We start from the raw sequence: 18,197 nt of genomic DNA on the forward strand, positions 1-18,197 counted from the left end.
ACGACAGAGTCTCAACAAGACGGCAGGATCATTTCAGCCAAACAACAGGGTCGTCAGTAAAGCAGAAGATTCGGTTATACAAATGACAGGGTCTAAGCAAGTTGACAAGTTTGTCACAGCTAGATGACAAAGTCGTCTCAGCAGAGCCATAAGGTCGTCTGAGCAACGCGAAAGGGTCGTTTAAGCAAGATGACAAAGTCATTTAAGCAAGACGATGGGGTCGTCGACGGAGTCGTTTGAGCAACACAGGGTCGTCTAAGCATTATGACAGTGTCGTTTCAGCAAGACGACAGAGTCTTTAAAGCAAGATGACAGGGCCGTCTTAGCTAGACCACAGGGTTGTCTAAGCGAAACGACAGAGTCGATTAAGCAAGACGTCAGAGTCGTCTAAGCGAAACGACAGAGTCGTTTAAGCAAGGCGACAGGGTTGTTAAAGCAAGATAACAGGGTTGTATAAGGAAGACGATAAAGTCATACAACAGGATCGTATAAGGTAGACGATTGGATCGTCTAAGCAAGACAGCAGTATCGTTTAAGCGGGACGACAGGGTCGTCTAAGTGAGACGACAGAGTCGTCTAAGCGAGACGACAGGGTCATCTAAGCGAGACGACAGGGTCGTCTAAGCGAAACGACAGGGTCGTCTTAGCGAGTCGACAGGGTCGTCTTAGCGAGTCGACAGGGTCGTCTAAGCGAGACGACAGGATCGTCTAAGCGAGACGACAGGGTCGTCTAAGCGAGACGACAGGGTCGCCGAAGCAAAAAGACAGAGTCGTTTAAGCAAAATAACAGATCGGATAAGGAAGCCGTTAGGGTCGTCTAAGCAAGTCCTCAGGATCGTCTAAAGAAGACGATAGAGTCGTCTAAGGAAGACTACAGGATCGTCTAAAGTAGTGTCGTCTTAGTAAGACAGCAAAATCATCTAAGCAAGACGATAGGGTCGTCTATGCAAGACAACGAGTTGTAAAGCGACAGAGTCATAAAGCGAAAGAGTCGTAAAGCGACAGAGTCGTAAAGCGACAGAGTCGTAAAGCGACAGAGTGGTAAAGCGACAGAGTCGTAAAGCGACAGAGTCCTAAAGCGAGAGGAAAGAGTCGTAAAGCAAGACGACAGGGTTGCCTAAGCAAGACGATAAGGTCGTCTACGCAAGACAACAGGGTCGTCTAAGCGTGACAACAGGGTCGTCAAAGTAAAACGACAGGGTCGCCAAAGCAAGGCAGCAGGATCGTCTAAGCAAGACGATGGAGTCGTTCAAGCAAGATAACAGGATCGTATAAGGAAGACGACAGGGTCATCTAAGCAAGAAGAAAAGGTCGTCTAAGCAAGAGAACAGGGTCGTCAAAGCAAAACGACAGGGTCGTCTAAGCAAGACGACAGGATCGTTTAAGCAAAACGACAGACGGGTCGTCTAAGCAAGACAGCAGGATCGTATAAGGAAAACGACAGGGTTGTCTAAGCAAGACGACAGACTCGTTTGAGCAAGACGACAGGGTAGTCAAATCAAGACGATAGGGCCGTGTACGTAAGTCGACAAGGTCGTCTATGCGAGACGACAGAGTTGTAAAGCGAGACGACAGAGTCGTAAAGCGAGAAGACAGAGTCGTAAAGCGAGAAGACAGAGTCGTAAAGTGAGACGACAAAGTCGTAAAGCAAGACGATAATAGGCATTATAGATATTTAGACAGATTTTAATATTTTTTTTTTTTTATAAACAAAAATTAAATCTGAAAACTGCCCTTTTATTTCAAGTTCTTCAACTAACCAGCGCTATTCTCGTATATCAGCTAAAACGATTAACATAACATGTTCACTAAACAATTTAAATGAATTTTCTTCACTAAGCTATACAAAATACAAACAAAAAAATATCCCAAACAAGCAACAACAACCATCCTATGTGAATCTTGTCATCATTGCTAAGAAGAAAAAAAAACTCAGCAAACCGAAAACGATCGATTATCAGCATTTTGCAAACCGTATCTATTCTCAAGTTGTTATAATCTTGATCTTCTTCCTCGTCTTTGTTTAACACTGATATCATCTTTCCACAACTGAGGTAAAGACTGACTAAAGCAACAGCCATTTGGATGGCGAAGAAGACGACGATGTGGAAAGGGGCTACCGTCCATTGATTTAATCTTCTATGGATGATCTTAAAATGTTAACAAGCCAACGAGATTGTGTTTTTTCTTCTGTTTGGTTTATTCTTCCTCCCAGATGTAGGAAAACATTTTGGCTTAAACGTTTTTGAAAATGTAAGTCGAGATTGTCTCAATACACTGGGGAGGTCTACAACATTTACTCATGTCACTTGTTGGTTTTGTTAGTGGAGGATTATGTGCTTTATTTAAGCAGGGGCGTATGGTTGAAAAGGAGGGGGGGGGTTAAAATAACCCTTGTGTTGGCAGATAAAAGGTTTTTTTGAATAAAATTTTGGAAAAGCGAGGACAAATATTGAGGACAAAGTGGTCCTATACGGTGACAGGGTCGTCCAAGTGTGACAACAAATCTGGAAAGAAACCATGTCGTGAACACAGATTCAAAAAGTCGATTGAGTGCCTTAAACAAGAATACAGGGTCGTTTCGGCGAACAACTTGGGCGTCTAAGAAATACGACTGGGTTGTATCAGGAAGGCGATGGAGTTGTATAATGAAGACAACAGAATTGTCTCAGCAAGACGACAGAGTTGTCTAAGCTAATTCTACAAGCATGTTGAGAGCGAGGTCGACTCAAATTCAGACAGGATAGTCTAAAAAAAAGACAGGGTCATTAAAAAAAAAGAAAATTGAAGGACTTCTTTAAAAAGACCGGATATTCTCAAAAGAATATAGGGTTATCTTAAAAGAAGACAGGGCCGATCTGAAAAAAGGTAGGGTGGTCTTAAAACGAGACGGACTCATCTTAACAGAAAGCATGTTTAAAAGAAAACAGGGCCATCTTAAACGAAGCCAGGGCTGCTTTATATAAGACACGATCATCATTAAAAGAAGACAGGGTCGTCTTAAAAGAAGACAGGGTTGCTTTTAAATAAGACCGGGTCGTCCTAAAAACGTCGTAAAAGCGTCGACTTAAAAACGGACAGGGTGGTCTTAAAAGAAGACAGGGTTGACTTTAAAGAAAACAGGGTTGTCTTTAAAGAAGACAGGGTTGCCTAAAATGAAGACAAGGTTCTATTAGAAGAAGACAGGGTCGTCTTAAAACCAAGACATCGACAGGATTGTCTTAAAAGAGGACAGGGTGGTCTTAAAAGAAGACAGGGCTGACTTAAAAGAAGACAGGGTGGTCCTAAAAGAAGACAGGGTTATCCCAAAATACGACAGTGCTGTCTCAAGGAAAGAAAGCAGGGTCATCTAAAAAGAAGCAAAAACAGAAGAACAGAAGTCAAGATCTTCTGAAAAGAGGACAGGAAGCTCTTAAAAGAAGACAGGGTTGTCTTAAAAGAAGACAGGGTTGTCTTAAAAGAAAACATGGTTGTCTAAAGGAAAAGAAAAACAGAAGACGGCATTGCCTCAAAATAAGACAGGGTGTTGTTAAAGAAATATGGGGTCATCTTGAAAGGTCGTGGAAGACAGGGTTGTTTTAAAATGCGACAGACTTGTTTAAAGCCACGAAAACAGGGTCGCTTTAAAAGAAGACAGGGTTCCCAAAAAAGAGGACAGGCTCCCCAAAAACAGAATTGTCTAAACAAGACAACAGAGTTGTTTAAGAAAAACAACGGAGTTATATAAGCCAGAACACAGACTTGTCCGACATTAACAAGGCTACAGGCTCGTCTAAGCAAGTCGGCGGGACCATGCTTAAGCATGTCAAGGAGACCATTAAAGAGAAACAAAAGCCAGATAAAAATAACTACAGGCAAACAGACAATGTTGTCTAAACAATGAGAAAGAGGGGAAACTAAAGGTACTAAGGAAGCAGAGCAGTAGGCTCTTTAACAAGGCGAAGAGGGAGGAAGGACACGTCAGAGTGCTGAAACAAATCATGTGAGGCCCTAGGCAGGTTCTAGTAGGAGACTGGGAGAGCGAAGAGGAGTTCCTGGGGGAAATTCTGTGAAGATTAAGAGGGCACTAGTGAAGCATCTACATTGCTCAAAGTGCTCCCCAAGGATTTTGGCTCTCCAAGCTCTCTGAGGAGAAAAGACGAAACTCACACCAACAACAACCAAGAGACAGTGTAACTATTGATGGGGACACATTTTCCAAGGCAGCCAGGAAGAGGATAACGATCAGGACATCGTTATACCCACAAGGACTAAATTCATGGAAGAACTTATCCGTTACATCTTTGCCGAGGTGGAGATAGTGTGGGCGTTTCACACCTTTCAAACGGGATAATCCCGCTGCTGCAAGAGTCTTTTGGGGTCACTCTGCCATAACTGAAACGGATTTTTAGGGGAAGCCTGGTACTGTACCACATAGCTTTGGCATTGAGGGAGGTTGTTTATCGCTTGGGCAGGAAAGAAAACCACAGTACTGCGAAGAATAATAGGCCAATCTGGCAGCCATGGTTTTTACTTTAAATACTGGAAAGACTGGTAGACCTGAAGGTGAGGGAGGGATTGCGCCGGAGAATTTCAGTGGGACACAACGTGTATACCTGTAGGTTAGGTTGGTGGTGACGGCCCTACATGAAATGGCAAGAGAGGTTGAGATGCCTCTCCAAAAAAGGAGTAAACGATGGCGCCCTTCATCGATATTGAGGGGCATTTAACAACACGGGAGAGAATAGCTTGTCCATCTATGACGTTGAACGCTTGGGTTCAAATCCTGGTGCGAATATCAGAAAATAATTTTTAGTGGTAGTTATCCCCACCTATTGTTGGCGACATTCGTGAGGTACTTTGCCAAGTAGAAACTTCTCCCAAAAGATGTTTCGCTCTGCGGCACGCCATTCGGTTTCGGTTATTAAAACAAGGCTCCTAATAAGTGAGCTTAACTTGAATCGGACAGCACTCGGTGATATGTGAGAAGTTTGTCGCTGTTCCTTAATGGAATTTTCGTGGGCAAATTGGCATATTTTTACAATGAGGAGATAGGGTGGATAGTCGCCGCCCTGGTACCCAAAGTGATCCACCCGAGTACTTCCCGATAGACGGATAATATGCTTCGGAGCAGGAAATTTAAGGCGGTCTTGGGAAAAAGTGTGGTAAGAAGGCGGGTGACAAGGGAAACGCCTTATGGTCGAATTTTCTCGCCGATTCTCTGCAGGGTAGTGGTCAAAGAAGTTCTAGAGGATTCCAACGGAGACGACGGGAGACTGATCGCATATGCGGACGGTGTCGTCTTATTCATTTTAGGCAGATTTCTCTCAACAATCAGCGAATCTATGGAAAGTTCGGCGTGGAGGTTGCCAAAATGGGCTAAGGACTAACCCAAGGAAGACCAAGCTAGAACTCTTTGCTCGGAGAGATATCGGATTTTAGAGTCCCGTCTTTGTACCGGACCACACTAAAGCCGACAAAGTCCATGCAAAAAAACTTCTCCCCATAGAGGTGTCGCATTGCGGCACGCCATTTGAACGCGGCTATGAAATGGAGGTATGGGACCTCCTTGAGTTTAAAACTTAAATCGTACACCAATCTGAGAAGTTTGTCACTATTCTGAAATGAAATGTTCATGGGCAAATTTGAAATTCTCGATTCGAAACTGTCCTGAAAAACGAATACGACGGAAAGGTGCTGAAAGGCTCTGTGGACCTTCTAATCCTGCGAAGGGATGTTTGTGGTGATTCAGCCCGAGGATATACTGGATGTACTCAGCCATTGTGAGACCAGATCTATTACCATATGGAGCATTGGCATGGTGGAAATGTGGACTGTGGAAAAGTGTACACGAACCAGGAAACTTCGAAAGGTGCAAAGATTGGCCTGCCTCACGCCACAGGCGGCTTTGGATGCAATGCTGATTATGCAACCTGCTGAGGCCTATTTTGGGGGCTGCGCTGCTAAAGCAGCGCTTAACTGAAGGAACTTGGCATGCTGAGAGAAGGCAGACACGGCCATTGCTTTATTCTGGATGCAGGGGGTAGGCTGAGTAGGGTTCAGACTAACTAACTAACCAAGACCGATTAGAGAAAGGATGTTTCCGATTTGCTTTCCTGAAGGGAGGAGTTTTTGAGTTGGATGAGACGTCGGTCTTCTATGACGGCTATAGGATGGAGTCAGCGACGGGAATGGGGCTCACTAGACAGTGGTATACCAGTTAGACTGCCGGATAGGTGGTCTTTCAGGCAGAGGAATCCGGAGATTTTTTTTGGGTTAGGATGGGATAATGCATTACGTATGCGACAAGTAGAGAACAAAATATACTGGTTGTCGATTTTTGTACAAATTTCTAGTACACTCCACTCTGTTATCTTTCCCATAATTTCCCCAGACAAAAGGGTAATATCCGTTATAGTGCCATGGCACCCAGGTCGTCTAAGTTTGGCACGTTTCTGCTGTTTACAACGAGTAAAACAGTTCTTGCGGCCATGTCTAGAACTCGTCTTCCTCTTGAGTTTGTCGTTGGCATGCCCCATTATTTTGCTCGAGACATGAAATCGCCAGCTACTATGTAATGCCCGTCTTATTTTCGCAATGTGTCTTTGATTGTGAAATAGTAGCTAGCAGGGATCTGGAGAAAGGTCCTACCACCTTCGAAAGTGAAGTGGCCTCCTCAACGCCATAAATACGAAAACAATGAGGTCAAAGTGCGCACCGGAGTGTTTGTGGGCCTTGAACGGGCTCGTGGGTATGATGTTGTGTTGGCCTGGATTCCCGCACTCGTCGGCGTTCTTGGGAATGAAAGGGCAGACAAGTATGCCAGGGGGGATTCTTCCCGACATTTAGACCAGTGGCCGCTAGAGGGAGCCCTAGTAGAGGAGATGGCCAGTGCGGAGGCGGTGGCGCGATCTGTGGATGGATATCAGACTGCCAGAACACTCTGGCCACTTGTTGACCAGAAGCGGACAATGGAGTAGCTGGCACTTGATAAGGGCTCACTGAGTACGATTGAAGTCGAAGTCATAATCGGACACCAAGCACTATCTTGATGAGGATGAGAAGGATACAATCAAACTTGAAACGGTTTAATTTGGGCTTTGTTATCATTGGTCCCCAACTTCTTTCTACGCCCCTGCTCTACCTAGTACTAACTACAATTGCTACTGCATTTACCTTCTCAGGTTTTAGTTTGCATGTTTCCCCCACCCCAAAAACACACACACACACACACTGTGCTTTCGAGTGTGTGAATTTATAAGGCACACATTCCTACATACTCGCACATCTATAAGGTTTTGTTTTTTCTCCTACATTATGGAATTTATGTTAACAAGTTGTAAGCATCGCATCTGCTGTTGTAGAAATATCTTGTCTCGTTTATTTAGTTTACGGTGACAACAACAATTTCTTCTATTAGCTTTTACAACATGTTTGGCATTATTTTTTAATTGAGGATTGTCCTATCCGCTATCAAGTTTCTGGCAATACAATAGAAGTCACCTACAAGTTGGCTGCTCGACTTTGGCTGTATCAAATTTCTTTTAACATAGGCTAGCCTTCATGCGGATGGTTTATGTGACGCATAGGTTACAAGGGTCATGAAGAGTAGATGAAAAAGAGTTGTTAGGAGAGGAAAGAATACAAATGAAGTCATTTATGATGAAGGGAAATGGGAAGTTCAGTTGGGCTTCGAAGAAAGCTAAATTATTTTATCAAAAAAAAAAAAAATTAGCCAAAAATGGCACCATCAATCATCAATTTCTTGTATATCAGACTTTGATAAAATTTTTATGATTTCAATCACTCGAAAGATGTGATTGTCTATGAGAGAATCCAATAGATAACGTATAAATTAAATAATTGTATTTTTAAGATTTATGCGGATATTAAAATTCTTACCTTTTTGTAGATTATTATGGTGATCATTCATTTTTGTCTGTAAAGGAAAATAGAAAAAAGTCATTAAAAGTGTACAGAGTTCGCTCTTGAGCTGCTATTAGTATGGATTTTTCAATTTCCGTCACTTGTATGAGGTGACTGACTGACTGACTGATTGACTGAGTGACTGACTGACTGACTGACAGACTGACTGACTGACTGACTGACTGACTGACTGACTGACTGACTGACTGACTGACAGACTGACTGACTGACTGACTGACTGACTGACTGACTGACTGACTGACTGACTGACTGACTGACTGACTGACTGACTGACTGACTGACTGACTGACTGACTGACTGACTGACTGACTGACTGACTGACTGACTGACTGACTGACTGACTGACTGACTGACTGACTGACTGACTGACTGACTGACTGACTGACTGACTGACTGACTGACTGACTGACTGACTGACTGACTGACTGACTGACTGACTGACTGACTGACTGACTGACTGACTGACTGACTGACTGACTGACTGACTGACTGACTGACTGACTGACTGACTGACTGACTGACTGACTGACTGACTGACTGACTGACTGACTGACTGACTGACTGACTGACTGACTGACTGACTGACTGACTGACTGACTGACTGACTGACTGACTGACTGACTGACTGACTGACTGACTGACTGACTGACTGACTGACTGACTGACTGACTGACTGACTGACTGACTGACTGACTGACTGACTGACTGACTGACTGACTGACTGACTGACTGGCGAAATGGTACATATTTGCCAAGCGCCAACGGAAAAGACTAGAATAATGTTCTTGGATTCAAATTAAAAAACGTCTCGAAAAAATTAGGTTTGGTAATTTTGCAAAATTGTACCGGAAGTACGACAAATAGTACGTTGAGTACCGCAATTGGTACTATTTGGTACTTTCCTAGTAAATTGAACTAAAGCTCTGAATTTTGGAACTTTGGGGTACACTATAGCAAACTTAATCGGGTGACTATAAGAGTTTTTGGAAATTTGTATATTTAGCACAAACGACTAAAACGAGAATCATAAAGTTTTACATCAATGTTGGTCGTGGGTCATATGGACGGGATACGACAGGATTCGGTGATATTCGTATGTTTAGGTACTAAAAAGTACGAAATGGTCCATATTTGCCAAGCGCGAACGGAAAAGGCCAGAATAATGTTCTTGGGCTCAAATTAAGGAGCGTCTCGAAAAAATAAGGTTTGGTACAAAAGTACCGGAAGTAAGAGAAATGGTACCTTGAGTACCGCAATTGGTATTATTTGTACTTTCTTTGTAAATTAAACTAGAGTTGGAAATTTGTGACAAATTTAATCGAGTGACTATAAGAGTTTTTGTAATTTTGTACATGAAGGTACTAAAAGAAGTACCAAAAAGGTACGAAATGGATGAACTTTGTACAGACCGGATGGATAGAGGTAGAATTTTGAAATTGGACCTAAAGGACATCTGATTCAAAAGGATTAGGGTGAAAAGAAAAAATGGAAATGGATGTATAGTACTGGTAAAGCGATGAAACGTACGTTTAGTACGGCAATTGGTACAATTTGGTACTTTTTGTTCGGATGGACCTAGAGATCTGGAATTTGAAATGTAGGTACAACTAAGAAATATATGATGGGTGGCTAAATGATCTATTCACCATCCGCATATTTTGACCGATTGGGCCGTATTTGGCACAGATGTTGGCAGTCATAGCGGAACGCATCATACAAAATTTGAGCCAAATTGGGTCAAGAAGTCAAATCGGGAGATCGGTTTATATGGGAGCTATATCAGGTTATAGACTGATTTAGACCATACTAAAGACAGTTGGTTGAAGACATAACGCAACACTATGAGTTCCGATTAACAACTGTGCCAAATACGGTTCAAATCGGTTTATAAACTGATATAGCTCCCATATAAACCGATCTCCCGATTTGACTTTTTGAGCCCTTACTAGCCGCAATTTTTGCCCGATTTGGCTGAAATTTCGCATGCGGTGTTCTGTTTTGACTTCCAACAACTGTGGCAAGTACGGTCCAAATTAATCTATAACCTAATATAGCTCAGTGAGTTGTGTTGGGCCCTTCGACATACTTGTTCAATTTGGCCCAGATCGGTTCAGATTTGGATATAGCTGCCATATAGACCAATGGGGTCTTAGGCCCATAAAAGCCACATTTATTACCCGATTTTGCTGAAATTTGTGACAGTGAGTTGTATTAAGCCCTCCGACATCCATCGTAAAATTGGCTCAGATCGGTCTAGATTTGGATATAGCTGTCATATAGACTGATCTCTCGATTTAGGGTCTTAGGGCCATAAAAGCCACATTTATAATCCGATTTTGCTGATATTTGTGGCAGTGAGTTGTGGTTAGGTCTTTCGAAATCCTTCGTCAATTTGGCTCAGATCGGTTCAGGTTTGGATATAGCTACCATATAGACCGATCCTCCGATTTAAGGGTTTTGGCCCATAAAAAGCGCATTTACTGTCCGATGTCCCGGAAATTTTGAACAGTGGGTTAAGCTAAGCCCCTTGACATTCTTCTGCAATATGGTATAGATCGGTCCAGATTTGGATTTAGCTGCCATATAGACTGATTCTCCAATTAAGGGTATTAGGCCCATAAAGACCAAATTTACTATCCGATTTTGCTGAAATTTGGGACAGTGAGTTGTGTTAGGCCCTTCGACATCCTTCGTCAATTTGGCCTAGATCGGTCCAGATTTGGATATAGCTCTCGGTTTTAGGTTTTGGGCCCATAAAAGCCACATTTATTATCCGATTTTGCTGAAATTTGGGACAGTGAGTTGTGTTGGGACCTTCGACATCCTTCTTCAATTTAGCTCAGATCGGTTCAGATTTGGATATAGCTACCATATAGACCGATCCTCCGATTTAGGGTCTTTGGCCCATAAAAGGCGCATTTGTTATCCGATTTTGCTGAAATTTGAGACAGTGAGTTGTGTTGGGCCTTTCGACATCCTTCTTCAATTTGGCTCAAATCGGTTCAGATTTGGATATAGCTACCATATAGACCGATCCTCCGATTTAAGGGTTTTGGCCTATAAAAAACGCATTTACTGTCCGATGTCCCGGAAATTTTGAACAGTGGGTTAAGCTAAGCCCCTTGACATTCTTCTGCAACATGGCACAGATCGGTTTAGATTTGGATATAGCTGTCATATAGACCGATTCTCCGATTAAGGGTATTGGGCCATAAAGACCAAATTTACTATCCGATTTTGCTGAAATTTGGGATAGTGAGTTGTGTTAGGCCCTTCGACATCCTTCTTCAATTTGGCTCAGATCGGTTCAGATTTGGATATAGCAACCATATAGACCGATCCCCCGATTTAGGGTCTTTGGCCCATAAAAGGCGCATTTGTTATCCGATTTTGACAAAACTTGGGACAGTGAGTTTTGTTGGGCCTTTCGACAGCCTTCTTCAATTTGGCTCAGATCGGTTCAGCTTTGGATATAGCAACCATATAGATCGATCCTCCGATTTAGCGTCTTAGGCCCATAAAAGGCGCATTTGTTATCCGATTTTGCCAAAATTTGTGACAGTGAGTTGTGTTAGGCGTTTCGACATCCTTTTCTAATTTGGCTCAGATCGGTCCAGATTTGAATATAGCTGCCATATAGACCGATCCTCCAGTTTAGGGTCTTAGGCCCATAAAAGGCGCATTTATTATCCGATTTTGCCAAAATTTGGGACAGTGAGCTATGTTGGGCCTTTCGACATCTTTCTTCAATTTGGCTCAGATCGGTTCAGATTTTGATATAGTTGCCATATAGACCGATCCTCCGATGTAGGGTCTTAGGGCCATAAAAGCCACATTTATTATCCGATTTCGGTGATATTTGAGACAGGTAAGTTGTGTTAGGCCTTTCGACATCCTACTTCAATTAGGCCCAGATCGGTTCAGATTTGGATATAGGTGCCATATAGACCGATCCTCCGATTTAGGGTCTTAGGCCCATAAATGCCACATTTATTATTCGATTTTGCTGAAATTTGGGACAGTGAGTTGTGTTAGGCCTTTAGAAATCTTTTTTCAATTTGGGCCTGGTCGGTTCAGATTTGGGTGCAGCTGCCATATAGACCGATCTCTCGATTTAAGGTTTTGGGGCCATAAAAAGCGCATTTATTGTCCGATTTCGCCGAAATTTGGGACAGTGAGTTGTGTTAAGCCTCTTGACATACTTCTGCAATATGGGACAGATCGGTTCAGATTTGTATATAGCTGTCATATAGACCGATCTCTCGGTTTTAGGTTTTGGGGCCATAAAAGGCGCATTTATTGTCCCATGTCATTGAAATTTGAGACAGTGGGTTGTGTTAGGCTCTTCGACGTCCTGCTTCAATTTGGACCAGATCGATCCAGATTTGAATATAGCTGCCATATAGACCGATCTCTCGATTTAAGGTTTTGGGCCCATAAAAGGCGCATTTATTATCCGATTTCTCCGAAATTTGAGACAGTGAGTTGTGTTAGGCTTCGATATTTTTCTGCAACTTGGCCCAAATCGGTCGAGAGTTGGATATAGTTGCCATATAGACCGATATCTCGATTTAAAGTCATGGCCCATTAAAGCCACATTTATTATCCAATTTTCCCAAAATTTGGGTCAGTGAGTTGTGTTAGGCCCTTTGACATCCTTTTTAAATTTGGCTCAGATCGGTCCACATTTGAATATAGCTGCCATATAGACCAATCTCTCGACTTAAGGTTTTGGGCCCATATAAGGTGCATTTATTGTCCGATTTTACATGTGAATATTAAAAAGTCAATGTCATAAGACAACTACATGCCGTGTAATAGCGGCTTTACTAAGTGGGTTTCTTTTTTTTTGCCCATAAGCTAACGATTCCGCCATGTTGCTAAGTAAAACATACCATATATTTGCTTAAAATTATAAACCTATTGTCATCAACCCACTCAACAATAGGATAAATAAACCGAAAACACCAATGCTTGTCAACAACGGATATAGGTTAAAATTCTATTAGGCCAATGTGGAAAATAAATGTTAGAAAAAACAAACCCTCCAAAACATCATATCGAAAACCGGCCTTAGAAAAACAAATGCTTACTTTCTCTTTACTCTATTTCTTGTTTGCCAACCCTGCTGGTCCATATGAATATCTGCTACGATGGGGAGATTTCTGGGTAAATTCCCATAAAATCAATTCCAACAAATAATCAAAAAAATCAGATGAAAAAAAAACGCTAAAAAATCGCAGTTGAAAAAATTTAACACAAAAAAAAATTATAAACATGGACATGACCTACGTTCATATATTGTTAGAAAAAAATATAAGAAGAACTGAAAACGGGGGAAAAACCCTCAAAACAAAAAAACTGATATCGTAACAACACTAACAATGGAGTAAAACAGCAAAAAACAGTACCAAAAGAAACTTAACAAAAAAACAATAACACATAAACTTAGAAAACAACATGCAAAACATAACAAAGAAAAAAAAATATTATAAACATAGACACAATAAAGTATGGCTGCGGAAGGAACTGCAAAAAAATATCCGGCTAAACATGGGGAACGCCAATGCTGGAAAAAAGCGCTGGAATTCCCTTTGTTGTTATGGCTTTTTTTCTATTGCCTTCCGCAAGGGCTGTGATTGTCAGAGTACCCCCCCCTTTAACGTCTGGTGGCTTTTGGAAGAGCGCTAAAAAAAAGACTCTGTCTCAATGTCCTAGACGATGTGTTTTGTTGGACTTCCTTTTTAACAGTTTTCAAGTTTAATTTTTGTATTTCTTTTTCTTTCTTTGTATGTTTCATTTTTCCCCCACTTTTTATTTGTGTCCTCCATTCATCGCTAAAAAGATGAAAATGATTTTCCACTTTTATGGAATTTTTTTTTTTTTTTTTTGATTTTGCGAATTTCCTTTTAGGGAATAAAGGACATAAGTTAGCGAATTGATTGTCACGGGAAAATGTTTAAGTTTTTGGTATTAAATTTTTTCAAGATTATATGAAACAACTCATGTCCAGTGGCAAACAATAGGTACACTGAAAAAAAAACTGTATATATTGGGTTGCCCAAAAAGTAATTGCGGATTTTTTAAAAGAAAATAAATGCATTTTTAATAAAACTTAGAATGAACTTTAATCAAATATACTTTTTTACACTTTTTTTCTAAAGCAAGCAAAAAGTAACAGCTGATAACTGACAGAAGAAAGAATTCAATTACAGAGTCACAAGCTGTGAAAAAATTTTTCAACGCCGACTATATGAAAAATCCGCAATTACTTTTTGGGCAACCAATATTGGGCAATCTGCTGCGCCTTATTTTACTTTATATGGAACAAAAGTTTCCTTGGAATTATTATTTTCGACAATTAAAGAGCTTTTCGTGAAATACCATGCTACGGAAATAGTATATCGCTTGACTAACAGTCTAAAATTGGTTATTAAATTCGTTTTCTAATCTCAAATAACTTTCATTTGAGCCACATATTGGCATGGTCGAAAAATTTTTACCCTTTGGGAGGTGTTTTGGGGAAGAGATGGTGCCCTAAATGCAAATTGCAAATTTTGCCCATGAACATTCGACTAAGGAACAGGGGCAAACTTCTCACATATCAATGAGTGCAGTCCGATTCAAGTTTTAAGTTCAATGATAAGGGGCCTCCTTTTTATAGCCGAGTCCAAACGGCGTGCCGCAGTGCGACACCTCTTTGGAGAGAAATTTTACATGGCGTTGTACCTCCCAAATGTTGCTAGCAATAGGAGGGCGAAAACCACGGCTGAAAATTGTTTCTGATGGTCTCGCCAGGACTCGAACCCTGGCATTCAGCGTCATAGGCGGACATGCTAACCTCTACCCCACGGATGCCCTAAATACATGGTCCTAAATTTGGATATAACATTCGTATTCTACTCCCAAATACCTTTATTTGAGACCCATATTGCGATGGTCAGTAAAAAATTGCTGTTTGTGGGGTATTTTGGGAGAGGGGTAGACCCCTAGAAAATTGGTGCCGAAAATGGGTATCAATTCTTGCTCTACCCCCCAAAACCTTTCATTTAAGCCCCACATTGACATGGTCGCTAAATATGCCCGATTTAGGGGTGTTTTGGGCATTGGGGTGGTCCCCCAAACACTAAGCCCAGAAAATATATCAGCAACGAGCTCTATTCTCATATCTCATTTATTTGAACCCCATATTGCCATTTCCCTCAAAATTGGATACCAAATTCGTTTTCTAATCTCATTTGAACTTCTTATTGCAAAAGTCAGCAAATATGTCCGGTTTGGAGTTCCTCTCTCTTTAAGACCCAAATTGTCTTGGTGAGCAAATACGTCCTATTTGGGGAGTTGTTATGGTGGTGGGACGTCCCCTATGTTGATATCAGATATGTGGTCTACTCCCAAATTCCTTTAATTTGAGCCCCATATTTGTAAAATCGGCAATCATGACCGGCTTGGGGGGTGTTTTGAGGGATGGGCGGCCACTCAGTGAGTTGATCCTGAAAATATATATCGGATTCGTGTTCTACTCTAAAAATCCTCTAATTTGAACCTCATAATGCAATAGTCAGCAACTACTTCCTATTTGGGTGGTGTTCTGGGGCTGGGGTGTTCCTATAGACACTTTTCCCCAATATTGATATCAGATTCGTGCTTTACTCCCAAAGACCTTTCATTTGAGCCCCATATTGCTATGGTCGTAAATTTTTTCCCTTTGGGAGATGTTTTTGGGAAGAGGCTGCCCCTCCAAACACTTGGTCCCATACTTGGATATCAGATTCGAATTCTACACTCAAATGCCATTTATTTATGTCCCATATTGCCATGGTCAGTAAATAAGTCCAGTTTGGGGACTGATTTTGGGAAGGGATAGACCCCCAGAAACTTGGTCCCAATTTTAGATATAACATTCGTATTCTGCTCGCAAATACCTTTCCTTAGAGTCCCATATTGCCATGGTCGGTAAATATGACCGATTTAGGGTTTTTTTTTTTTTTTTTTTGGGGGGGGGGGGGAGTTGGATTGGTCCCCCTTACACTTGGTCCAACAATTTGATATCAGATACGTTTTCTTATCCTAAATACCTTTCATTTGAGTCCCATATTGTAGAGATTGGTCTAAATATATGTTTAGTAGGTTTTAGGGTGGGGCGGCCCCCCTAGGTATCCCATCCGAAATTTGGATACCAAATTTTTATTTTTACGGTTCTTTATAAGAGCACACAAAATTTCGGTTGAATCGCACCACCAATCTCCGAGATCTGGCGTTTCTGAAAATTAAGGTAAGGGGGAGGGTCCGCCCCCCCAAAATTTCAAGTGCCTAGCTTCACTCTTTCGAAAGTTACGTACTTTCCACAGACATGCAATCTTTATGGGGTCTTAGACCAATATTTCAATGTGTTACAAACGGAATGGCGAAGTTAGTATACCCCCATCTTAAGGTATAAAAATGAATCTGTGCTTGTTTGTTTGTGCGGTCCAAATCGGTCTATAACCTGACATAGCTCCCATATAGACCGAGCTCTCGATTTAACCTCTTGAGCCCTTACAAGCTGCAAATTTTTTTCCGTCTGTCCGTCCGTCTGTAGTAATCACTGTACAGGCTTCAAAAATTGAGATATTGAGCTGAAATTTGGCACAGATACGTCTTCTTGATGAACACTGGTGAAGTTCTTGAACGGGCCAAATCGGACCCTAATTGGATATAGCTGCTATATAGACCGATCTCTCGATAAATAGTCTGAAGCCCATAAAATCTTTATTTTTTCCGATTTCACTGAAATTTGAAACAGTGAGTTATTTTAAACCTCCCGACATTTGATCTGAGTATAGTTCAGATCGGACTATATTTGGATATAGCTGCCATATAGACCGATTTGCCGATAAAGGGTCTGAAGCCCATAAAAGCTTTTATTTTTCATCCGATGTCGCTGAAACTTAAAACAGAGCGTAATTTTAGGCCTACCAATATCTGATCCAAATATGGTACCGATCGGACTAAATCTAGATATAGCTGCCATATAGACCGATTTGCCGATAAAGGGTCTAAAGCCCATAAAAGCTTTATTTTTAAACCGATTTCGCTGAAATTTAAAAGAATTGGCTATTTTATGCCTCCCGACATTTGACCTAAATATGGATTAGTTCGGTTTATATTTAGATATAGCTGCCATATAGACCGATCTCCCTATAAAGGGTCTGAAGGCCACAAAAGCTTTATTATTTTCCGATTTCGCTGAAATTTGGAATAGTGTGCAGTTTTAAGCCTTTCAACATCCGACCCAAATAGGGTACAGATCGGACTATATTTAGATATAGCTGCCATATAGACCGATCTCCCGATAAGAGGTCTGAAACCCATAAAAGCTTTATTTTTTAACCGATTTCGCTGAAATTTAAAACAATGGGTTATCTTAAGCCTCCCAATATAGGACCCAAGTATGGTTCTGATCAGACGATATTTAGATATAGCACCCATATAGACCGATCTACCGATAAAGGGTCTAATGCCCATAAAAACTTTATTTTTGAACCGATTTCGCTGGAATTTGGAATAGAGTGCAGTTTTAAACTTCTCAACATCCAACCCAAATATGGTACAGATCGGACCATATTTAGATATAGCTGCCATATAGACCTTTTTACCGATAAAGGGTCTAATGCCCATAAAAACTTTATTTTTTAACCGATTTCGCTGAAATTTTAAACAATCGGTTATTTTAAGTCTCCCGACAGCTGACCCAGCTATGGTTCAGATCGGACTATATTTAGATATAGCTGCCATATAGACCGATCCGACGATAAAGGGTCTAAAGCCCATAAAAGTTTTATTTTTTAACCGATTTCACTGAAATTTGGAACAGTGAGTTATTTTAACCCTCCTGACATCTGACCCAAGTATGGTTTAGATTGGACTATATTTGAATATAGCTGCTATATAGACCGATCTGCCGATAAAGGGTCTGAAGCCCATAAAAGCTTTATTTTTTAACCGATTTCACTGAAATTTGGAACAGTGAGTTATTTCAACCCACCTGACATCTGACCTCAGTATGATTCAGATCGGACTATATTTAGATATAGCTGCCATATAGACCGATCTGCCGATAAAGGGTCTGAAGTCCATAAAAGCTTTAGTTTTTAACCGATTTGGCTGAAATTTAAAACAGAGAGTAATTTTAGGCCTACCAATATCTGACCCAAATATGGTATAGATCGGACTATATTTAGGTATAGCAGCCATATAGACCGATCTGCCTATAAAGGGTCTGAAGCCCA

The 18,197-nt window shown here is 41.2% G+C and overlaps 1 protein-coding gene across 2 annotated transcripts in view; it reads right to left on the reverse strand.

Moving 5' to 3' along the window:
- LOC106090087 (zinc finger protein rotund) overlaps nucleotides 1-18,197 on the reverse strand; it is a 300,530-nt gene that overhangs the window by 168,510 nt on the left and 113,823 nt on the right. For both annotated transcript variants that reach the window (XM_059362458.1, XM_059362457.1), the window contains exon 5: nucleotides 7,882-7,918. In XM_059362458.1, the coding sequence (XP_059218441.1) occupies nucleotides 7,882-7,918 (37 nt within the window). The remainder of the gene's footprint in view (nucleotides 1-7,881; nucleotides 7,919-18,197) is intronic.

This window comes from Stomoxys calcitrans, chromosome 2 (genome assembly GCF_963082655.1).
Source record: "Stomoxys calcitrans chromosome 2, idStoCalc2.1, whole genome shotgun sequence".
Lineage (NCBI taxonomy): Eukaryota > Metazoa > Arthropoda > Insecta > Diptera > Muscidae > Stomoxys > Stomoxys calcitrans.